The following is a 24,828-nucleotide window of genomic DNA, read 5'->3' as shown; positions in this document are numbered from 1 at the left end:
TGTAGGCACCGCCCTGCGACTGTGAAAGCTGTTAATGTTTGGGAAGTGAACAAGAAGAAACTCTAAGGTGGGAGCTGTTTAAACCTGAGGCAGCCCTCTCGTGGCCGTTTATGTTCTGAAGCAGTTGTTCCAAAAGCCGATTAAAACCAGCTATTATTTGCAGGAGAAATGAATGCTTCAGGACAATGATCCCCTGGGCACTGAATGCTCCCTGGAGCGGCTTGGGTTTTCCTTTCTTTACTTCCCTCCCGTCCTGCAGTCACCTTCTCTTTGCTAAAGATCTACTAGGTTAAATATATTAAATATGAACCCCTTCAGCTGCTCAACTTTGCTCACATCGTTCTGACTTCAGTCCTTGGCACTTGTATTAACAGCTCAAAACGCAAACAGCGGCGGGAAGAGAAGCGCTGGATTGCGAGACTAGTTGTGAGATGTCAATGCAGAAACAGGCGATGCTGAGAGGTCGGGAAGCGAAATCTAAGGACTGAGAAATGCAGCCGGGACACCCCTGCACGTTGAAACTGCTCATGTGCCTTCCGTATGGCAGCTGGTCAGGGCCAGGAGGCAAGCGAGACCGCAGCCCAGGCAGCCTCCCGCGAGCTCCGCGACCGACCCGCGCGCTGAACGCGGGTTTGGGGCAGGACGGCCGTTATTGGACGTTTAACAGCGCGCGGCCCCGCCCTACCGCTGCGGCTGGGCTCGCACGCAGCTGCCGCTAGCCAATAAGAGCAGCCGCTGCCGGTGACGTTACGGAGGATGAGGTGTTGGCGCAGTTTGAAATCCCGGCGGGCGCAGCCGGAGCCGCGCGCGCAGCATGGCGGAGCAGGGGCTGGCGGGGAGTGCAGCGGCGCCGCAGCGGGAGGGCCGGGACGCTGCCGCGGGCAGCGCTGCCCGGCAGGAGCGCGCCAGGGAGGCGAAGCCAGGTGAGGGCTTACACGTTCCGCGCGGGGCCGCCTGCGGCCGGCCGCGCCCAGGTTCTGGTGCCGATAGGGAAGGGACCGGCGAGCCGCGGGGAGGGCCGCCGGCACCGTGGGCAGGGGCGCACGGTTTGCCCGGGGCGGCTCTGCAGCTGCAGTGAGTTCTGCGCCGGATCGTGAGGCGGCCGCGGAGGCGGGGGGCTGTGGAGCCAGAGCGGACGTGGAGGGGTTTGCCGCGCACCAGCCTCTGCTGTTCTGCTTCCTGTGCCCATTGGCCCCGGAGCGGGAGGGGGCTGCGGTGCCCTGGGCCGAACCAGACGGCGGCTCGGCGCTTCCCAGTGCTTGAGGCCGCTGGTGCGTGGGGCGGGGACCGCGCTGGGAGCGGTGCCCTGCAGGGGAACACCTGGTGTCTGCGGACATGAACACAGTGATCTGTCTTTTTTCGGTTGTGAACTTGGGGCGGGTCTCGGGTACAAACCACAGACACTTGTGTCGGCGTCCAGGAACATCTGTGCGTTTGAAAAGCTGACAAGAGGAAAAACGCTTTCCTGGAAGAGACCCCTGCCCTCTGCCTTAATAACACAGCATGGGGATATCGATGCTTTTAGTATCTAGGGAATATCATTGCTCAGTGCCAGGTCATTATTGATGCGAAGTTATAGGCTTGCAGTTTGCAAACAAAGCGCAAGCTGAATTAAATGGCTTGTTCTGGAGTGTATGCTGTGCTCTAGTACAGGGTATGGCTATTGTAGTTCCTGGATTTGATTATGGGTGTGTATGAAAAAAACCTTATTTACAGCATATGAGGGATAGCTATAGTTCTACAATAAGCACTTAAAATATTTCATAAATCGTACTTGATGAAAGTCAGCTTTTCCTTTATTTATGTGTTTCTGCTACAAAGAAAATTTACATTGCCTAAACACTTGTAAATGGCTCATGCACTGGTTCTGATTAGGTTTTGCTGATTGAGTTTTGCTCCAAATATGTAAAATTTTTAACAAATTAGAGGTCAAAACTGCTAGCTTTCATGACACCTTGAAATGTAAGGGATGAGTTAAAAAACAGAATGTGATATTTTTCTTTTGCGTGTCTACATCTAGATACTGTAGTTAACAAAAATGCAGAAGCCTAGGAATTGTTAAAGTATCAAGTTATGGGCAAAGAGGGTGTCTTGAACTGTTGCATTAATGAAAAGGAAAAAACCACACCCATTCCTCCAGTGTGTGGATGATAGCTTTCTGATGCAAATGGTGGATGAGCCAAGCAGGAGAGGAGCGCTGCTGGATCTCATCCTCACTAACAAGGAGGGGCTGGTCGAAGCAGTAAAGGTTGAGGGCTGCCTTGGTTGCAGCGACCACGAGATGGTGGAATTCAGAATCTTGTGTGGTAGGGCCAGTACAATAGCAAGTAGAATTGTAACCCTGGACTTCAGCAGGGCAAACTTTGGCCTTTTCAAGCAATTGCTAGGGGAAATCCCATGGGCAAGGCTGCTTGAAGGTAAAGGGGCCCAAGATAGTTGGTTGGCATTCAAGGATTGCTTATTCCAAGCTCAAGATCAGAGCATCCCGACACGTAGGAAGTCAAGGAAGAGGGCCAGGAGACCTGCGTGGCTAAATAAGGAACTGCTGGGTATGCTCAAGTGGAAGAGCAGAGTTTACAGGTCATGGAAGGAGGGTCTGGCCACTTGGGAGGAATATAAGGCTGCTGCTAGAGGATGTAGGAAGGCAGCTAGGATGGCTAAGGCCTCCTTAGAATTAAATCTGGCAAGAGGGGTCAAGGACAGCAGAAAGAGCTTTTTGAAATACATAGCTGATAAAACTAACACCAGAGACAATGTAGGCCCACTGGTGAACGGGATGGGTGCCCTGGTGACAGAAGATACAGAGATGGCAGAGTTATTGAATGACTTCTTTGTCTCTGTCTACTCTGCCGGAGGCAGTCCTGAAGAGCCCTGTACCCCTGAGACCTCAGATGAAGTCAGGTCAACGGAGCAGTTTGCCTTAGTTGATGAGGAATGGGTTAGAGACCAGCTGAGCAATCTGGGCATCCATAAATCCATGGGTCCAGATGGGATGCACCCGCGGGTGCTGAGGGAACTGGCGGAAGTCATTGCTAGACCACTCTCCATCATCTTTACCAAGTCTTGGGAAACGGGTGAGGTGCCTGAGGACTGGAGGAAAGCAAATGTCACTCCAGTCTTCAGAAAGGGCAAGAAGGAGGACCCAGGTAACTATAGACCGGTCAGCCTCACCTCCAACCCTGGGAAAGTGATGGAACACCTTATCCTTGGTGCCATCTTAAGGCATGTCAAGGATAAGAGGGTTATGAGGGGCAGCCAACATGGCTTTACCAAGGGGAAGTCATGCTTGACCAACCTCTTAGCCTTTTATGAGGAAATAACATGGTGGATGGATGATGGCAGAGCGGTGGATGTGGTCTACCTTGACTTCAGCAAAGCATTTGACACAGTCTCCCACAGCATCCTCATAGCTAAATTGAGGAAGTGTGGTCTGGATGATCAGGTGGTGAGGTGGACTGGGAACTGGCTGAAGGAGAGAAGCCAGAGAGTTGTAGTCTATGGGGCGGAGTCTAGTTGGAGGCCTGTATCAAGTGGAGTGCCTCAAGGGTCAGTACTGGGACCAGTATTATTTAATATATTCATCAATGATTTAGATGAGGGAATTGAGTGTACTATCAGCAAGTTTGCTGATGACACTAAGCTGGGAGGAGTGGCTGACATGCCAGAAGGCTGTGCTGCCATCCAGCGAGACCTGGACAGACTGGAGAGTTGGGCAGGGAGAAACTTGATGAAATATAACAAGGGGAAGTGTAGAGTCCTGCATCTGGGCAGGAACAACCCCAGGTTCCAATATAGGTTGGGGAACGACCTGTTAGAGAGCAGCGTAGGGGAGAGGGACCTGGGGGTCCTAGTGGATGGCAGGATGACCATGAGCCAACACTGTGCCCTTGTGGCCAAGAAGGCCAATGGCATCCTGGGGTGTATTAGAAGGGGGGTGGTCAGTAGGTCGAGAGAGGTCCTCCTTCCCCTCTACTCTGCCCTGGTGAGACCGCACCTGGAATATTGTGTCCAGTTCTGGGCCCCTCAGTTCAAGAAGGACAGGGACCTGCTGGAGAGAGTCCAGCGCAGGGCAACTAAGATGATTAAGGGAGTGGAGCATCTCCCTTATGAGGAAAGACTGAGGGAGCTGGGTCTCTATAGTTTGGAGAAGAGGAGACTGCGGGGGGACCTTATTAGTGTATATAAATATATAAAGGGGGAGTGTCATGAGGATGGAGCCAGGCTCTTCTCAATGGCAAACAATGATAGGACAAGGGGTAATGGGTATAAACTGGAACACAAGAGGTTCCACTTTAACTTGAGAAGAAACTTCTTTTCAGTGAGGGTGACGGAACACTGGAACAGGCTGCCCAGGGAGGTTGTGGAGTCTCCTTCTCTGGAGACATTCAAAACCTGCCTGGACACATTCCTGTGTGACCTTATCTAGGTGTTCCTGCTCTGGCAGGGGGATTGGACTAGATGATCTTTTGAGGTCCCTTCCAATCTCTAACATAGTGTGATACTGTGATACATCATCATTGCCGTTGGTTTACTGCAGTCATTTCCATGCTATTTTCTGAATTTAGGGATGACCAGGACTGAGGGATACCGTAAGACCAACCACGACTGGGTTTGTAATGGGAACACAAGTGAAGACACTTTCTGGAGGACTCTAAAGGGATGCTATCATTGCCTAGTAACCTTCAAAGAACAGGTTCAGCAATGTCCATTTAAGTGGGCTAAAAATTACAACACTTCCCCTTCTGACTGAATATGTTCCTTGGAATTTCCATGTTATTTGTTAATTTATTAGAATGCAAAATCAATGCCTGCGCTGAAGAACAGGAGAAGACTGAAGGGGATCTGTGAAGTCACATCTTTAGCTGAGACTTGCGTCTGCTGTTTTATCATGCATCTTGTGTATGTTTTGCTCTTTGCTCACAGTAATCCTGTGCATTGTTTTGGATCAGTTGCGTATAGGATTAGCTGGTTTTATACGTGCTTCAAAAGCAGTTGGATTATTGACTGATACCATGTCTGGCTGATGCAGGCAAGTGTGCAGTGTACTAGCAAGGCATAATATGTACATGCATGGTAACGTATTACCTAAAGGATTTTATAGAATCATAGAATAGTTAGGGTTGGAAAGGACCTTAGGATCATCTAGTTCCAACCCCCCTGCCATGGTCAGGGACACCTCCCACTAAACCATGTCACCAAGTAAGCTAGCATGTAGCTGCAGCTCAGCCATGTGGCAGCAAAAAGGGAAATCGTTTTCTCATACAGGGTAGCCATCCGGAAGAAGAGAACAAGTAACTAAGGATAATTTAAAACGTTGTAGAAAGCAGGTTCATGATAGATCTTGATCTGAAAAGGAATTCTGTTGGAATGCAGTGACTGATGATTGCATTGAATTGACAGTGTGTGGGCTTTGCTTTGTTCCCACTCCTCTCCCCAGATCTGCTCCAGGAAGATGATGATTCCGGCAGTGATTATGGCAGTGGCGATAAACCAGGGACTGCTTTAGGAAGGACTGTGCCAAATGGGAATGTGCTTTTTCCGGATATTTTTCACACCAATCATCTTCTGTTTTATGAGCGATTTAAAGCTTACCAGGATTATATCTTGGGTAAGTAATTTCTTAGAAAGAGAATATGCAGTCAGGTTTCTTGTAGTGACTTATTAAATAATCTAGTTTAAGTGGAGTCAATTCTGTATTAAACTGTAAGGTGATCTTAATTTGGCTTAGCAAAGATGTAGTGTTCTGTGATCGCTTATGCTGCTATTGCTGATGGATCAGGAGGCAATGGTTTCAGTATAAGTAAATAAACTCTGAAAAGCAGAAGTGCTAATACTGGATTCTGTGCCTTGTTTTAAATGATCTTACTTGTACTTTTTCTGCGTGTAGTAAGGCACAGGCTAGCTGTTTAATACCACTGTCACTGAAACCTTCAGTACCCAGAAGTTTGAGTACTGAATCTCATCCTCTAGAGAAGCAGAAAACGGATGTCTCTCCAGCTTTCTGAGAGACACACAGCAAAAATGCTGCTGGTTATCATGAACAAAACAGAATGAATTCAAACTTCAGATGTGAAAGAGAAAGACTTCAACTGTGCTGACTTTCATTTTCTGGTGAGCTGAATGACTTTTCTTGCTTTGCATAAATTGCTGTCTTCAATTTCTTTAGCTGACTGCAAAGTTTCTGAAGTGAAAGAATTCACAGCTGAGTACCTGGAGAAGGTCCTTGAACCATCTGGATGGCAGGCAGTCTGGCGCACTAATGTGTTTGAGGTCCTTCTTGAGGTAAATAGAATGCAGTTGCTCAGTGAGAGACAATGCTTAGGCATTGTCTCCAACTAACATAATTTACCTCTAACAGATCACTTATAAGTTTAGAAGCTGATAGAAAATAGTGGTGTTTTCATATCTAATTGCTAATGATGGCTAGAGCAGTGGGAATTTTTTTTAAGGGTCCTTGTTTGAAACTGAAAGGGGAACACCAAGTCAGTGTGAGCGAGCTGTGAGGTAGAACTCTGGGTACAGAGGGAATAAATACTTGGTCCAGAGCTGGCTGATGCAATGTAATCTTTTCAAATATCAGGCTCTGATAATTTCTCAGGGTTTTGTTTTGTTTTTTTTTTTTTAATCAGTAAAATTCTTTCTTTTAGCCCACCTTAGTACTGACAATTGCTCTTCCACATTGTGCTGTCACAGACCCACTGAGGACTGCTGGTTTGGGATATTTCTTTTCTAGGTATCTCAGTGTCCAAGTCATACATCTTTTTGCAAACCTTGGATGTTCAAACTGTCATTTCCGTTACATATTTGATGAGTACAGGCTGCTGACATAGGCATGTCATGTTAGCCCTCCTCAGCTGTATCTAAGGTTCTGAGAAATCTTAATAACTATTTGTTCTAACAGGTTGTTGATGTGGAGTATTCAGCTCTGAAAGCAGTTGTGCAACTCAGTGAGCCTTTCCTGTGTGAGTCGCGGGACAGCACCTTTACCTTGGAGTGCGTGCAAGAGCTCTTGGAGCTGAAGGAGCGTAAGATACTACTGCAGGAGCTGTGGGTTGTGTATGACGAGTCAGGAGAGTTTGACAACACAGCACTAGCTGTAGAGCATGTCAGGTAGGAAAACACCCAAAGTTTAATTTTTGTCTTGAACAATGACACTCTGATAGTATCCAGTGGGTGGTGCCCTGAGTTCTTGTGGTCATGCTGGCAGCTCCACAAGCTAAGCTTTCCAAAGTAAAACTGGTGACTGGTACTGTGTGAAGATTGCTCACAAAGAAAAATCTGTGGTGTCCTCTGCAGCTGCAGGTAATCACACAATAACCAGGTATGTTTGGCTGCAGCTTATTGTCCGTCTGCTTGCTGTGTCAAAAGCTTGGAAGAAAATAATTTGTGTTTTCCTTCTCTTCACCAAGATTTCCTTGGACTGTATCACCTTGCTGGCTCTAGTGCAGCGTTCCTTTCTTTTCTATAAGATTTTGGTGGATAGTTTCTTTTCTGTTCTATTCTTTCTCTTTTTTGCTTTTCTGCCTCCTCCCCTGAATTTTCTCTTTATTTTTCAAGTGTTCATGTCTTCTATCTTCCTTTCCTTTCTTTATCACCTCTGTCTCTTTTCCATCTCCCTTGCTTTCATATACTAAATACTGTGTACAAATAGGCAGTAGATGGATAAAACAGCTGAAATAGGGGGAATGAACTTCCTGTCTAGAAAATGGGCCATTTCAGAAGTGGTGGGTGAAAAAGCGGAGGACACATTCTGCTGAGAGGTACTCCGTATTAGAGATCTAAGCTTGAATGATGGAGGTGACAAGCTCATTGCCAAAAAGAAAGTTTAGCTGAAGGATGCCAGCCCAAAACCAAACAACTTCCAAATCCAGCTTTTAGCTGGTCACTGTCTTGATGAAAATGGAACTTGGGCTTTTTAAGGATTTTCAACTCTAATGCACAAAATAAAACTCTTTATGCAGGTAGACAACAGAGAATTTGTGTGTGCTAAATATTTTACAGTAACATGGAATTGGAGAAAAGTGATGCTTTGAGATGAATTCTCAGACTGGTTACATTTGCATTGTCAGTGCTGTTCTCCCTGCTCAGGTAAATGTGATCTCCTTTGTGTGATTAAATGCTTACTTTGCTTCAAAGGTTCTTCTACCAGTACATCTGGAGGACCTGGGATGAGGAAGAGGATGATGATTTTGATTACTTTGTGCGATGTGTTGAGCCTCGACTGAAATTGTAAGTGCAAAACCTTTGATATTATCTGGATAGAACAACAAGGAAGGTTTGTGTAGGAATAGTGACACAGCTAGATTTTTAAAAACCTTTCTTACTGGTAAATTTGAACAAATTCTAACAGCATTCACTTCTGACAGTCAAAACCTTTTATGGAAAAAGGGTGCAGCTCAGACTGCCACTTGATTTCTGAATCATAGAATCATAGAATAGTTAGGGTTGGAAAGGACATCAAGATCATCTAGTTCCAACACCCCTGCCATGGACAGGGACACCTTACACTAAACTATGCCACCCAAGGCCTCATCCAACCTGGCCTTGAACACCGCCAAGGATGGAGCACTCACAACCTCCCTGGGCAACCCATTCCAGTGCCTCACCACCCTCTCAGTAAGGAATTTCTTCCTTATATTCAATCTGAACTTCCCCTGTTTAAGTTTTAACCCGTTACCTCTTGTCCTGTCACTACAGTCCCTGATGAATAGTCCATCCCCAGCATCCTTGTAGGCCCCCTTCAGATACTGGAAGGCTGCTATGAGGTCTCCACACACCCTTCTCTTCTCCAGGCTGAACAGCCCCAACTTTCTCAGCCTGTCTTCACACGGGAGGTGCTCCAGTCCCCTGATCATCCTCGTGGCCCTCCTCTGGACTTGTTCCATGTCCTTTTTATGTTGAGGACACCAGAACTGCACACAATACTCCAAGTGAGGTCTCACGAGATCAGAGTAGAGGGGCAGGATCACCTCCTTTGACCTGCTGGTCACGCTCCTCTTGATGCAGCCCAGGATACGGTTGGCTTTCTGGGCTGCGAGTGCGCACTGCTGGCTCATGTTCATTTTCTCATCGACCAAGACCCCCAAGTCCTTCTCTGCAGGGCTGCTCTGAATCTCTTCTCCGCTCAACCTGTAGCTGTGCCTGGGATTGCTCCGACCCAGGTGTAGGACCTTGCACTTGGCATGGTTAAACTTCATAAGGTTGGCATCAGCCCACCTCACAAGGGTGTCAAGGTCCCTCTGGATGGCATCCGTTCCCTCCAGCGTATCAACTGAACCACACAGCTTGGTGTCATTGGCAAAGTTGCTCAGGGCGCACTCAATCCCACTGTCCATGTCACTGAGAAAGATGTTGAACAAGACTGGTCCCAACGCCGATCCCTGAGGGACACCACTCGTTACCGGTCTCTAGCCAGACATCAAGCCATTGACCACAACTCTTTGCGTGCGGCCATCCAGCCAGTTCTTTATCCACTGAGTGGTCCACCCTTCAAATTGATGTCCCTCCAATTTAGAGACAAGGATGTCATGTGGGACAGTGTCGAACGCTTTGCACAAGTCCAGGTAGATGATGTCAACTGCTCTACCGCTGTCCATTGGTTTCGTAACCCCATCATAGAAGGCCACGAAATTGGTCAGGCCGGATTTCCCCTTAGTGAAGCCATGCTGGCTGTCACCAACCACCTCCTTGTTTTTCATGTGCCTTAGCATGTCTTCCAGGAGAATCTGCTCCAAGATTTTGCCAGGCAGAGAGGTGAGACTGAACCCTCTTGTTTTTCTCTATAATCTTTGACCTTCCATCAGATGGCACTCCAGACCCAACCATAGCCTCCTTCATGTGGATGTGAACTGTAATACTAGCAGGGGATGCTCTGATGCCTCTGGGTGTAGAGGAAGAACTGGAATGGAATTGAATGTAAACCAAAATTGTGAATCGGTCATGCTGAAGGAGGAATGTGTGCATTGCCTTCCCTAGTGGGATTAGTCAGCATTAGGTTTTCCATAGGTGGGTTTTAAATGCTGTCCTGTCATGCGGAACTGAAGCAGTGCCTAAGGACATGATCTGGTTATAGTTTTGAGGGTACCAAATAACCAAAGCATAAAATATACCTGGAAAGAATAATTGTAAGTGACTTTTATTGTAGGTTTTCTCCCGAGATTTGATGCTATATCTTTTCTTTCATGAGTTACTCTTCTTATCATAACTTAGCACCATGAGTATCTGAAGTTTGTGTGTCATTCAGATACAGGTTTGATATTGCCATGATGCTGGGGAACTAAATCAGTGAATATTTGCAACCTACCCTGAAGTGCTATTTAGAATATAGCATATAGCATGTACTTTACAAAGAAAATGAGAACAATTCTCCACATTAGGAAGGTGGCTGGAGGCCTCTCTTTAAAACCGGACACAACGTGACTCTTTCAAACAGGACTGGGATGTGCCTGTGTTTTTCTGAGATCATGCAAATGAGGAGTAAGTGTTACATATGGAAAAGACTGTGTGGCCTTACAGCCATTTTAGCAAGAATCCAAAATGTTTAAAAAAAGTCTTCAAGTAGAAAAGTGAATGCTATACTTTCTTATTCTCTGATGCTTCAGCTCAAGAATAATGTTAACCTTCAGTGCATTGAAACAGTATGCTTTAAACTTTTCGGGGGTCTGGTGTGCACTGTTTTATTGAGAACAGACAGTAGCTTTACACTGCACGTTAGTTAAGCTGTATGAACTGTGTAACTAAAGCTTGAAAAATCAAGTTAGTTTTATGCACTTTCATAGTGCATACTCTAAAAATGTAGAACAAATTGTGTACAAAATTGTTTCCTTCCGATATTTTATATTTCTGTATTGCTATAAAATAATCTGCTGTTAATCATGCTGCATTGACTTACACTGTTTCTAATAACCCCATTGCCAAAATTTTGTGAGGCTCTGTGTTTTTGTTCACCCTGTATAGATACTGACTGCTGTGACTACAAATTTTCTTGCTCTTTGGAGCATGCTTTAAGTGCACCCTTTAAAGAATCTCTGAAAGTTGAGGGAACATCTTTGCTCTTATTTTACACAGGCTCTCAAATAGAGTTATGTATACTGTGTTCATTTGGTTCCCTACAAAAATGGTGCGAGATAATTAAATCTTGTTTTATTTGTGTCATTAATTGATGTCCAGCTTTTTTGTAGTGACTGTGATTGGTCCTACATGATTGGCTCTGAAGCTCTTGGCACTGTCTAGCTAGCAGATGTCCTCATCTTTTGGCCTTGGCAATACAGCTGTGGGCTGGCATTGTCTGACTTGCAGTTTCATTTGCAGAGGTTACCCTTGGGATGGTGCAGATTTTGCTATGCAGTGCCTTCCCATCTTCATCTGGTGCTGATAAAGCCTTTCTTATTCTCATTCGGCAGTTTTGTTCAGGTAGTTTAGATTCCTGCCAATAGAGACTTTACATTATAGGATTTTTCTTTGATTTCAGACATGATTTTTTCAATTTTTCTATTACGTGCTTAAAAGAGTAATTTTTATATATAATTACCTTATAAGTTCTTACCATTTTTTAGAGCTGTGCTTATGCCTTTGTTTTACCATGACTTTCTGATATTTTTGTATAATCTTTCAAGGTGGATGGCCAAGTCTTTAGGAAGTAATTTATTTGTGTCCATATTTTTGGTTTTGCTGCTTTCAGAAACTATTTAGCAGTGTTGATATAGACTGCAGAGAATCTAGACTGAAGTACTGATATACTTAAAAATGATGATGTGTTTAAAAATTTTTCTCATGTTCTGTGTTTAAAAATTGTTAATGTGAAATAATTGAGCACTAGCTCTGAACTGCAGGCATTATGACATCCTTGAACACCGTGTGCCTTCTGCGCTTGTGGCCAATTACCAGAACAACTTGTCTCAATGTGAAGAGCTTTACAGCAAGTTTTTAGATGTGAGGAACCGCCTATCAAGCAGTGATTTGGACTCGGAAGTAGAAAATGTCTCCATGGTGGAAGGACTAAAATTGTATGAGAAAATAGAGCACTTAAAACGAAAGCTAAAACTAATTGAGAATCCTCTGCTGAGGTACTTGGTGGGTTTATGCAATGAGGAGGGCCATCTGGGAAACTATACATGGACAGTCTTTAATAAAACAATGACTGCTTCGCTGCTCTTGTTTTAGGTATGTGTGTGGTTACCAAAAATACAGCAGTCTCCAAGCTAAAGGATTGAGACCAACGGGTGCCAAGATCACTCATGTTGTGTCCTCAACCATGGTGGCAAGTATGCTGCAGTCATTGATAAGGGACAAACTTTGCCCTGAATCTTGTGGTGAAGAACAAGAAATACAGGTACAGCAGCAGGACTTGTCTGACTGCTAATAAGTTGGGTTTTTTTTCTGCTTGAGAAACAATAAGGAAGAGTAAGTTAATTTATGTGCAAGATACTACATTTGTAGTGTTGTTTTTTGTCAGTTCAAAAAAAGCAGTATAATTTTAACTGTAAGTGGTAAGACTGGATGATACAAATAATTTCTTTTACTTCATTTGTCTGCTGAGTACTCTATACAAGCAATTTCCTTCCTGTGTGTACGAAATGAGATAAACCTGTAATAATTCTACAATGAAACATGCTAAGGTATAATACTTACATATAATTCTGAAATACCAGTTTCTTCTGGTGTTGCTGATAATGACCTAGAATTTCAAGGAAGGAATGTCATTCTCTTGTTTTAGTTCTGAGTAGGAGATACATTTATTTTAAAGCAGTCTAGTTCCAGTGAATTCAGACAGGACTTACCACTTTAGCAGTTAACTGTTTGGATTCCTTGGGCCCAAACGAAATTGCTTGCTGTATTCTGATCAAGTTCATGACTTACAGATGGCTGCAATGGAGCCACAGAGAAGGTCCTAGATTAATTTTTGGGCTATAAATGAGATTTTCTGACTTGACAATTGAAAGTGCTCTTCTTGTGCTTACCCTGGAATTTGCTGGGAAGCAATAAATGTGCACTTCTTCTGTACTGTTTGTAATCCTTCAGTACAGAATCCCCAATAGTAATTGTGAAGGGTATCAGCCTGCCCTCTCTGGGCAAGAAAAAGTCTGTCTGGACCCCATATTTACTCCTGTAATATCTGAACTGTGTTTTGGGGTGACTTGCAGCAGGAGTAAAGGGTTATGTCAGTGTTCAAACCAGTTCAAATCCAGTGGTTGAGTTTTCTTTACCTTCTGTTGTCTGTTTCTTTAGTAATTCATGGTAAGTCACTTAAGGCACAATTCAAAAGCTGGCTTGAAACCAAAGGCCATATTGAGGTTCGCTTTCTGATGCATATGCTCTTCAATTTGTGTCTCTGTCCCAGTTTTCTCATGAGGGAATGGACATGACACAAATATTGAAGGAATGTTTTAAGCCTGTTTTTGCCCAGAATGTGATATGATTCTTAAACTCAAAGTAGAAATTCTGTATTATTGGTGCATTAAAAGGGGTTTCTTTTAAGCAAGGCCAGCAACTTTTAATTGAAAAGCAAGCTTTTTAAGGGCATAAACACATCCATTTTTATAGCATTTTCAGGAGCTGATTATGTTGTTTGTCTTTTACAGTTTCACAATGATCCACTGGCAGCTGTAAATGCTTGTTATGAAGGAGACAGAGTCATCATCTGTCCTGGTCATTATGTTGTAGATGATGTGTTCTACATTGCTGATTCAGTTGAACTAGAAGGTAAAAGGTTTGATAGCATAAAGGTCCTTAAAGTAAACAATGTCTTGAACAAGCTTTGCAGAAAGATTTACTTTCTGTGGAGACTGGTGGGAGCATTTTTGTTTTTTTTTCCTTTAAAGCGTTCTATTTCTGTTTGTAGAGCCATGGCTAATGCAGGATGGAGTAAGCTATTACATTAGCTGTAGTTACTTCTGCAAATAAACTGCGAATTTTGCTGATTAATAGCAAATTAGTAATTTCCTGCTAACCATTAGTCTGAATAAATCCTGTTTATATATATAATACAGAAAATTCAAAAGAAACATAGGGGATTTGATGTTTTCTTTTTTAATCTCGGAAGCAGAAAAGTCATTCTGAGAGGCTTCAGTTTTTAGAACCTGTAACTTAAAAGTAATTCTTTTTTTATGTCTTAATGTGCGTCAGAGGTGTAGTCTGAGACTCCCTGACAGTATAGTACTGGTGAATACAGAGGGCAAGAGCCAAGTGCTATTTATGGCACTTACTTCCTGTCAGCAATGTGAGGAGAGGCTGCCAATTTGAATCTACATTATGTGAAGCACATGGGTAGAAGAGGGAGCTGTGGATTTATTTTTGCTGTTCAAACAGACACAGAATATGTGATCACATTTTTCTTGCAAAATTTTTGGTTTAAATACTTCTGTCTTGCTTAGGATAAGTTGCATCTCTTCCTCAAAGTTCCTGATATCTCAGTATAATTCCTCTGCTTTAGGCATGCACAATCTGCAGTGTAATACTCAGTGTATCACTGGGGCTTGTGCAGCTGTTCAGATGCTTAGCTGCATTTTTGTTTTGTCAAAAGTTCTTAATGAGAAGAAGGCTGGGAGTTTAATTTCCTGCTGTTCTGGATTTGATTTTTCTTGCCCTCCTTGTTTTATGGGTGTCATTTTCTTTCTTGTCCTCTTGTGTATGTTTGATTTATATAGATATGCATGCTGATACACAATGCACCTGTAGGATAAAGGATTGCACTGAAGTGCTTTATTTATCTGCAAGAGTGACATTGTTCTAAAATTCTGAGGTGGTATTCACTGCTTTTCTAGCTCTGAGAATGCAGTAATACAAATGCTGCAATAGCACACCTATTAAAGAATATGCTGCTCTGTTTTAAGGAGCAAGGCATATGTGTATGTATCTTTAGTATGAATCACTTTGAATAATGAGTACTTGCCAGGGTGTTTAATCTTACATGGACTTGTGTTAGAGAAGTTTTGATAGCAATAGGAGCAGCCAAAACGGTTTGAAGTAGGAGCATGAAGAATAATGCTGCTGACACTAATCTGAGCAGCTGGCCATTTGGGTGGCTTTCTGGGGCTGAAAAAGTTACTCATCAAAGATACAACATCCCTTTGCTTAGTGGATCTTTTACTTTTTTTTCCAGCTACTGTGCAAGTCAGTCCTAAGGTTGAAAGGTAAAAGCAGTAGCAACTGCAGGAAATCACAGTAAAGTTAACTTTAACACTTGACAAAAATGTGTAGCAAAGGCACCTAAGGACTTTCCTTCTGCTTGTATAGTTGTTGTTCAACCTGGATGGGAACTTGCAGCATTAGCCCATTTAACGCTTGTTAGTGTTACTGGATGATTATTGCTGTTAGCCCCTGGGCAGTCACCCAACTTAACAGCACACAGCCATGACCACCTTGTGTATTGAGCACCACTGACAGCAGGTGACTTTTCTCCTCTTATCTTCTCACAGCTTCCTTTTTACTACTAGAGCTGCTACTTCAGAGGTGAAGTGTAAAGCAAGCCAAAACATGGCCAGGTGTCCTGGGTTCAGCTGTAACAGTTATTTTTCTCCTTAGTAGCTGGTGCAGTGCTGTGTTTTTTACTTTCAGTATGAGAACAGTGCTGATAACAAACTGATGTTTCTAGCTGCTGCTAAGTAATGCTTACCCCAATCAAGGACTTTCAGTCTCATGCTCTGCCAGTGAGGAGGGGCACAAGAAGCCAGGAGGAAGCAGAGACAGGACTCCTGACCCAAAATAGCCAAAGGGGTATTCCATACCACAGCACGTCTTGCCCAGTATAGAAACTGGGGTCAGTTAGCCGGCAGGGCGAAGTCACTGCTTGGGTTGGGCTGGGTATCGGTTGGCAGGTGGTGAGCAATTGTTTGTGCATCACTAGTGTTTATTGTTTGTTGGTTTTCTTTTTTCCCTTTTCCCTCTTAGTTTTATATTCTTTCCCCTTGTTGTTTCTCTTATTAGCAGTAGTAGTAGTGGTTTTGTATTATACCTTAGTCACCAGACTGTTCTTATCTCAACCCATGGGACTTGCATTCTTTTGATTCTCCTCCCCATTCCCCTGGCAGTGGAGGCGGGGTAAAAGGAGTGGGAATAAGCTAGCAGTTGCATGGTTTTGAGTTACTGGCTGGGCTTAAACCATGCCATTAGGAAAAACTGCAAGTAGTCTGTAGGACAATTATTCCCAAAACTCTTTCCCTGGATAATAACCTCCTTCTGTGTGAAGTTAAACTGTATGTGCCATTTGCTGTCCTGTAGTGTTCTCTCTTTACGTACTGGGAGTAAACTGCCCCATGCCACCTCCCCAGGGGCTACCATAAATCAGTAGCAGTAGGAAAAGATTTCTTAGTAGTACAGTGTATGTCAGTCATTTAAATTTGCATTAAATCTGCTGTCTTTAAAACTTTCTGCCAACTCTTGTTCAAAAGCTTTTCTTTTGAAGCTTTCTACTTGCACATTACAGTATTTCACAGTATCACAGTATGTTAGAGATTGGAAGGGACCTCAAAAGATCATCTAGTCCAATCCCCCTGCCAGAGCAGGAACACCTAGATAAGGTCACACAGGAATGTGTCCAGGCAGGTTTTGAATGTCTCCAGAGAAGGAGACTCCACAACCTCCCTGGGCAGCCTGTTCCAGTGATCTGTCACCCTCACTGAGAAGAAGTTTCTTCTCAAGTTTAAGTGGAACCTCTTGTGTTCCAGTTTATACCCATTACCCCTTGTCCTATCATTGTTTGCCATTGAGAAGAGCCTGGCTCCATCCTCATGACACTCCCCCTTTATATATTTATATACACTAATAAGGTCCCCCCGCAGTCTCCTCTTCTCCAAACTATAGAAACCCAGCTCCCTCAGTCTTTCCTCATAAGGGAGATGCTCCACTCCCTTAATCATCTTAGTTGCCCTGCGCTGGACTCTCTCCAGCAGGTCCTTGTCCTTCTTGAACTGAGGGGCCCAGAACTGGACACAATATTCCAGATGCGGTCTCACCAGGGCAGAGTAGAGGGGAAGGAGGACCTCTCTCGACCTACTGACCACCCCCCTTCTAATACACCCCAGGATGCCATTGGCCTTCTTGGCCACAAGGGCACAGTGTTGGCTCATGGTCATCCTGCCATCCACTAGGACCCCCAGGTCCCTCTCCCCTACGCTGCTCTCTAACAGGTCGTTCCCCAACCTATATTGGAACCTGGGGTTGTTCCTGCCCAGATGCAGGACTCTACACTTCCCCTTGTTATATTTCATCAAGTTTCTCCCTGCCCAACTCTCCAGCCTGTCCAGGTCTCGCTGGATGGCAGCACAGCCTTCTGGCGTGTCAGCCACTCCTCCCAGCTTAGTGTCATCAGCAAACTTGCTGATAGTACACTCAATTCCCTCATCTAAATCGTTGATGAATATATTAAATAATACTGGTCCCAATACTGACCCTTGAGGCACTCCACTAGATACAGGCCTCCAACTAGACTCCGCCCCATAGACTACAACTCTCTGGCTTCTCTCCTTCAGCCAGTTCCCAGTCCACCTCACCACCTGATCATCCAGACCACAATTCCTCAGTTTAGCTATGAGGATGCTGTGGGAGACTGTGTCAAATGCTTTGCTGAAGTCAAGGTAGACCACATCCACCGCTCTGCCGTCATCCATCCACAATGTTATTTCCTCATAAAAGGCTATGAGGTTGGTCAAGCATGACTTCCCCTTGGTAAAGCCATGTTGGCTGCCCCTCATAACCCTCTTATCCTTGACATGCCTTAAGATGGCACCAAGGATAAGGTGTTCCATCACTTTCCCAGGGATGGAGGTGAGGCTGACTGGTCTATAGTTACCCGGGTCCTCCTTCTTGCCCTTTTTGAAGACTGGAGTGACATTTGCTTTCCTCCAGTCCTCAGGCACCTCACCCGTTTCCCAAGACTTGGTAAAGATGATGGAGAGTGGTCTAGCAATGACTTCCGCCAGTTCCCTCAGCACCCGCGGGTGCATCCCATCTGGACCCATGGATTTATGGATGCCCAGATTGCTCAGCTGGTCTCTAACCCATTCGTCATCGACTAAGGCAAACTGCTCCGTTGACCTGACTTCATCTGAGGTCTCAGGGGTACAGGGCTCTTCAGGACTGCCTCCGGCAGAGTAGACAGAGACAAAGAAGTCATTCAATAACTCTGCCATCTCTGTATCTTCTGTCACCAGGGCACCCATCCCGTTCACCAGTGGGCCTACATTGTCTCTGGTGTTAGTTTTATCAGCTATGTATTTGAAAAAGCTCTTTCTGTTGTCCTTGACCCCTCTTGCCAGATTTAATTCTAAGGAGGCCTTAGCCATCCTAGCTGCCTTCCTACATCCTCTAGCAGCAGCCTTATATTCCTCCCAAGTGGCCAGCCCTTCCTTCCATGACCTATAAACTCTGCTCTTCCACTTGAGCATACCCAGCAGTTCCTTATTTAGCCACGCAGGTCTCCTGGCCCTCTTCCTTGACTTCCTACGTGTCGGGATGCTCTGATCTTGAGCTTGGAATAAGCAATCCTTGAATGCCAACCAACTATCTTGGGCCCCTTTACCTTCAAGCAGCCTTGCCCATGGGATTTCCCCTAGCAATTGCTTGAAAAGGCCAAAGTTTGCCCTGCTGAAGTCCAGGGTTGCAATTCTACTTGCTATTGTACTGGCCCTACCACACAAGATCCTGAATTCCACCATCTCGTGGTCGCTGCAACCAAGGCAGCCCTCAACCTTTACTGCTTCGACCAGCCCCTCCTTGTTAGTGAGGATGAGATCCAGCAGCGCTCCTCTCCTGCTTGGCTCATCCACCATTTGGATGAGGAAGTTATCATCCATACACTGGAGGAACCTCCTGGACTGTGGCTGGGTTGCTGAGTCTGAGTATGTACTTCGTTAAAAGCTAGCATCCTGCTCAGGCACTTCTTATCTGAGTTTGTGTGTGCTCTCAGAAAATGACAGGACTCGTGCTGCTTTAATAAATGTTGCATTATTGCTTTCGCTATCATGATTCTTGTCAGTGACAAGCAATAAGAGCTTTACATGCTCATAAATTTCCTTGTAAGTGGTTGAATGCTGACAACTGTGGACGGTTTTGTAAATCAATGTTGGCATATGTTTGAAACTTTCTTTTCTGATCTGAATTAATCTGGAAGCCCATTAACACAGGAACATTAAATTTTGACCCAAGTTTCACTTAAATATGGAAGTTCAGTGAAGCTTACTAACAATATCAAGTCCTTTGCACTTGCCTGCCTTGTGTCATGGTGGTGACTGCTTTTATGCCTCCTTGCTCTCTGGGACCTCTGCCTGCTCTTCTGAATGTCTGCACTTTGCAAGTGGACTGCAGGTGTCAGTGTCCTTGGCTACTGCATCACCCTGCTGAGCTGTAAATTTTGGGAGTGAGAACTTTGGCCTTGGCAAATTTGAGCCCACTTACCCTGTTGTTCAGCTGCCTAAAATAACTTTACATTTTACAGCTTGTCATTCAAGTAAGGTAACTTTTGAGTTCTGAGTACCTGTACCTTGGTTCAGAGGGGATGTATAGTGTAGCCTGGCCACTGGGTGCAAAATCATATTCAAGATATTAGACCTCAGCACTGTAACCTCCATATTTAAATGTCTGTAATTTAGCACCTGACTATAACCAATTATTCATCAAACTTGAATCTTTCACCTCTGCTTCAAGGCTATGGCCTGCCAGATGATATTGTGATAGAAAAACGAGGGAAAGGAGACAACTTTGTTGACTGTACAGGAAACAATATAAGGATCTCCAGTTTGAAGTTAGTGCAACATGATGCTGTGGAGGGGATTTTAAGTAAGTATAAAAGTATCTTGAGCTCTTTGTGACTCTTTCATAATTTGCTCTTAGAATTAAAGCTGGGACACAGTGTTGGAGTTAAGTGGTTTTAACAAAATACTGTAGAGAGGAGCCCTATAAATATCCAGGCTTCCCCCCCTCTTTTTTTTTTTAACTTGCTCATAATGGAGTTCAAAATAAGATCTAGTTTTTGCATTTTTAAGCTATTGTGGTTCATGTGTTTTATTCTTATACTTGGGTAAGGTCATTTGACTGGATCATTTTTCTGCTGTTAAGGCTGCCTGGCTCTGACTGCTGCACAGCCTCTGTCAGGCAACCTGGAAGAGGAAATAATTTCTCTTTCCACAAAAGAACCCTCTCCATTGAGGAATGGCATATGCTCTAGAACTTGTGTAGAACTTTGCTGACAGCACAGTCAAACTGAGGCTGAAATAACCCTATGTTGTATCCAGTTAATTTATTGGCAATGGTCCTTCTGTCTTTGCAGAAGGTGCCAATTAAAATTCTGCCTCCACAGACATCTGGTTTTAAAGGTGTTAAAATGTTTTTTTTTTGTCACCTGTATGTGTGTATTCAGTATCTTATTAAATCAGAAAAGAATAGTTGCTGCCACTTTCAACAACAAAAAACAAAAAACAAAAAACAAAAAACAAAAAAAAAACAACAACCAAAAAAAAAAAAACAAAACAAAAAAAAACAAAACAAAAAACAACAAACAAACAAACAAAAAAAAGCCAAAGAACCCCAAAGAAATTCTTGACTCATGCTTCCTTGCAACAGGGCTCTGGCTTATACTAAAAAAATAGCATAGGCTCACACCATGCATGTGGACCTGAAGTGGATAAGATTTAAAATAGTAATTTTATCACACTGCAAAAATGCTACAAGTCCATCTATGTGTAGGAAGGGTTTACTTTTGCATAACTGATTAATTTAACAATATTTCTTTTTTGTGTATGTAGATGTCCGTCATGGGAAAACAACCCTGAAGAATTGTGTGTTACAGTGTGAAACTGCAGGTGTAACAGTACAAACTTCAGCTGAGCTGTTAATGAAAAACTCAGATCTGTATGGTGCCAAGGTACAAAAATCTTAACTGTGGCTGTTTTCCCAAATTAAAATAAAGGTTTCTGCTTGGAAATAATTGTCTATAGCGAGGTGACTTGTGTTGCTCTTGAGAGAACCTTTGCAAACTCATCTGGGACAACTACACGTTACTGAGTTTAAGGAGATTGGTCCCAGGGATCTTGTAGCCTCCAATAGTATCTAGTGAAGTGTCTCATGCTGAGTTGCGTGTGATGATATGAAAATTCTGTAATAACAGGGTATATCTGTAACATTATAGTTGCTGCATTGCTGGACTGATTCATGTCATTTAATGATGTGATCTTCTTCTCTGCCCAGAAATTTTCTCATTAAACCTTTCATTTGTTCTGCAAATGAAATGCCCTCTTTGGAAACCTTGTCCATTAATTCTTACACAGGGATGGTAGAGAACAGACATGAACTCTGATTAGGACATTTCAAAGAACGATGGTGCTTTGAGTGTTGAGGTGCATAAGTGAAGAACACAAGTGTAATGCGCAGTTATGCAGTTACTCTTTACCAGAACTTTTATGGACTGATAGCTATAATGTTATGCATGAGGCCTCAAACTTGAGTATGCTGCTTAAGTTGGTTAGCAAAGCTGTGAAGCTGGAGTGGTAACACAATTTTGCATTGCACAAATTGCTAGATGAACAAAAAGATCTGCAATAGAGCTGTCTAGTTAATTGGAAATGTCTGAACTACTTGTAAACTGCTACCAATTTCATCTTGTAGAGTGCTGGTGTGGCAATATATCCAGGTAGTACGTGCACCCTGTTGGGCAACGGCATACACCACTGCAAGGAGGGAATACTCATAAAGGTAAGTTCAAGGCAGAATGTACTACTTCTAAAGCTTATAGCTGCTAAAGGTAATGCAAATAATTTGTGTTTAGGCTGCCTTTATAACCTTGCTGCCTTATGTTAGAACTTTTATATGTCACACATGATGATAATGGTACTTGTCCACCAAAGCAGTATACTTGTTTCTTATTTGCAGAAAGAAAATGTCTTTTATAATTTCACCTGCATAGGCAAATAAAATTCTAGCCAATGCATAGAACTTATTCTACCTAAAACTTAAAAATTTTGCATCCCTTTAGCTGTACATAACATGTTGGATTTCCATTTCTTTGCTATAGAACTTCTTAGGTGAACACCATGACATCCCCAAGATAACCATGGTCAATAATATGATCCATAATAATGAAGGATGCGGTGTGGTCCTGGTTAGACCAGCAATGCCCTCTGATGTGAAGGATGCTTCAGCAGAGAGAGCAAAAGGTATTTTTTTCTTTCAATAAGAAACTCCTGAAGCTAGTAAATCCAGTATACCCAGGTTTTTTGATTGCCTAATTCATAATTGTCTTAAATTTTCTAATGAAATCTACATTGATTTAGCTGAAATGAATGTTCGTAAGTTTCAGAACACTGGAATTTCTTGAAGGATAAACTTGCTGCCGAGAAGCACTTTGGATGTCTGTGCTTCACGGCATGTGTGCACTTTCACCAAAAAGTCCTTATGTACCTGATCTGTGCTCCCTGCTAAGCAGAGCCTGTATGACTGATGGACCTCCTCAGGTCATACGGAAACAAGAGTGTGAGCAGCCAGCAAGCAGAAATGGTTTCTTTTACAGTCCTTCTGGTTCATGATAATTCTCTGCTTTTGTTGGGTTTTTTCAGGGTTTTTTTTTTGTGCATTAGACCTGAGTTGTGCTTCCAGCACTTTTTTTTTTTTTTTTTTTTTTTCTCTGCAGGAAATAGAATGTGGCCACTGTATTTTTCATACTATCTTATATGTCTTATATCACTTGGCAACTTGATGTCATCTCAAAAGGAAACCTTTTCCTCAAGCATCTTACACTGTATTTGGAATAGGTGGCTGTCACTAACTAGCTATCCAGAAAGTGAGTGGGATGAGATGAAAATGTGAAGACTGAAGAAAACTTAATTCCAGGAATTTAAAATTATTTTGCAGTTTTGCATGATTGTTGATGACATTCTTATTGTTTCCTGACCTAGGGAATACTCAGCCTATCCAGTCAGGCAATGGGACAGCCTGTGTAGAGGGCTTCAGGCAAGAACTGCCACCTGAATGTTTAACTGATGAGTTGGAGCTTTATGAGCAAGCTGAGATTTCTGAACAAACTGAAAGCAATTACAAAATCGCACATGAACTCATGGTTACTTCTGAAAAGAAGAGCCAGCTGGTGAAGAGAAGACTGAGTGAACTGGGAATTACACAAGCTGATGACAACTTAATGTCACAGGAAATGTTTGTTTCTATTGTGGGCAATCAGTTCAAATGGAATCGTAAAGGAAGTTTTGGTACCTTTCTTTTCTGTCCTGACTCCTAATGGCATTGCAATAAGAGGTTAGCATAAGCTCTTGTTTTCACTGCTGCTTTCCAAGGAGTTAATCTGTTCCATTAGCCTTCTATAATGTTACTAAAATGTCACAAATATTTATTAATAGTATATGTGTATAGTATGTGGGAACTCTGTTTCCTTGCTGCAAGTATGGATAATGTAGGAAACAGAACTCTAGCATGGAGACTGTGCATGTGTTCTGCTAACCTACAGATGCTGCGGCTTTGCTGGCTCTGATTAATTTCTTTGGTGTATTTAACTTCTCATTGTACAAAAAAACCCTCAAAAAACCCAAATAAAACCTGCAAAGAAAGAAATATAGATACAGTATAGATAGGGTTCATCATGGAAGAGTGGACAACAGATGTGCAGCATTATTGATATGTCTTCATATTTTTTTAAAGCATCACTAGTCTGCAGCTGACTCCTGTAAGATAATGGACATACTCCTTAATTTTCTGCATTGAACAGAAGCTAGTGAAATGGTCTTCGTTACGACTGTAATGGTTGACTGCCAAGCTTCATACTTGAAGGACTGCCTAGAAAAAACTAGGATTTGGAAGTGTAACATCATTCAGTCTTCCATATCTTCCTGTGCCCAGCTGTTTACTTTCAACAGCTACCAATGCCTGTGCACCTTTTCCTTAGGAAAAACAGCATCTAATGGAACTCCATTAATCTGAACAGGGAGAAATCAAAATGGATGTCTCTTAGTGGTATACATACTGTACTTTTGCATTCTGAAACTTTTAAAACCATATGCAACTTGTAGCAGCTGAGGTTTTGGAAATGAATGGGAAATTCTTAAAGTGACTTTCCACTGCAGTCTTACTAGGCCAGAGCTGTGGAACATTCAGTAAAACACAGGCACTTCACTGGCTTGCTGCTGCACATTATTAGCTCTTACTTGACAGGAAAATTGGAAGGACTCTGACTGAGGGCTCTCCCTTTTCAGGGCCTCTCTGAGTTTTAATTACGAATTTACATGCCTTCTTCAAAAGTCCATTTCTGTCTTCAAGAGTTGTAGGGCAGGGTTTGAACTGGTGTGTAAAATGTATGTAAGAAAACATACATCATAGGTAACTCCCAAGTGATTCAGGTTGTCTTACGAAACAGAATCATATACAGTGTTAAGAGGGAGAAAAGCATCTTGCCAGTGCATTGGCTTTGGAATAACTTGTGAAAGCAGCTTAGCAAGTTTATGCTTTCACTGGAAAGGATGGAATGTGTTGCCTAGAAGCAGATGAGAAGAGCCTGATCCAGATTCTTCACTCTAGCCATTCTTAAATGGAGATAACAATCAGAATGCTCTTCAGTACATGCCTTGTTTTAGTGTGAACAGCTGATAGAAAGGAAAAGAGAAAGGAGTAACTCATAGGCATTTTTTTTTTTCCCACTGTGTGAAGCACAGAATTCCATGCAGCTTTCCCAGTCCACTGCTGCTGAATTTGCCCTTGGGAAACTTGACTTCAGAACTAAGCTTTGCATTTTGATGAACATAAATGCTGCTGCAGTACCTCAAAGTGTAGAAACCATGAATGTTTGCCACTTAGTGAGTATGAAGAAATACCTGCGTCAAGTGAAAGTCAAATGCCAGT

The 24,828-nt window shown here is 43.2% G+C and overlaps 1 protein-coding gene across 1 annotated transcript; it reads left to right on the top strand.

Annotated features, from left to right (window-relative positions):
* Positions 1–814: 814 nt before the first annotated feature.
* On the top strand, positions 815–24,828 carry SHCBP1 (SHC binding and spindle associated 1; the record flags this gene model as incomplete). The annotated part of the gene is made up of 13 exons (XM_080638407.1): positions 815–923; positions 5,438–5,608; positions 6,167–6,282; positions 6,902–7,110; positions 8,137–8,229; positions 11,832–12,065; positions 12,163–12,331; positions 13,581–13,701; positions 19,642–19,773; positions 20,739–20,857; positions 21,598–21,684; positions 22,004–22,145; positions 22,884–24,828. 13 exons carry the CDS (start codon positions 815–817, stop codon positions 23,216–23,218), a joined length of 2,037 nt encoding a protein of 678 aa, XP_080494533.1. The 3' UTR covers positions 23,219–24,828.

This window comes from Psittacula echo (assembly GCF_963264785.1).
Source record: "Psittacula echo genome assembly, chromosome: Z".
Lineage (NCBI taxonomy): Eukaryota > Metazoa > Chordata > Aves > Psittaciformes > Psittacidae > Psittacula > Psittacula echo.
This window is presented reverse-complemented; position numbering and strand designations above follow the sequence as displayed.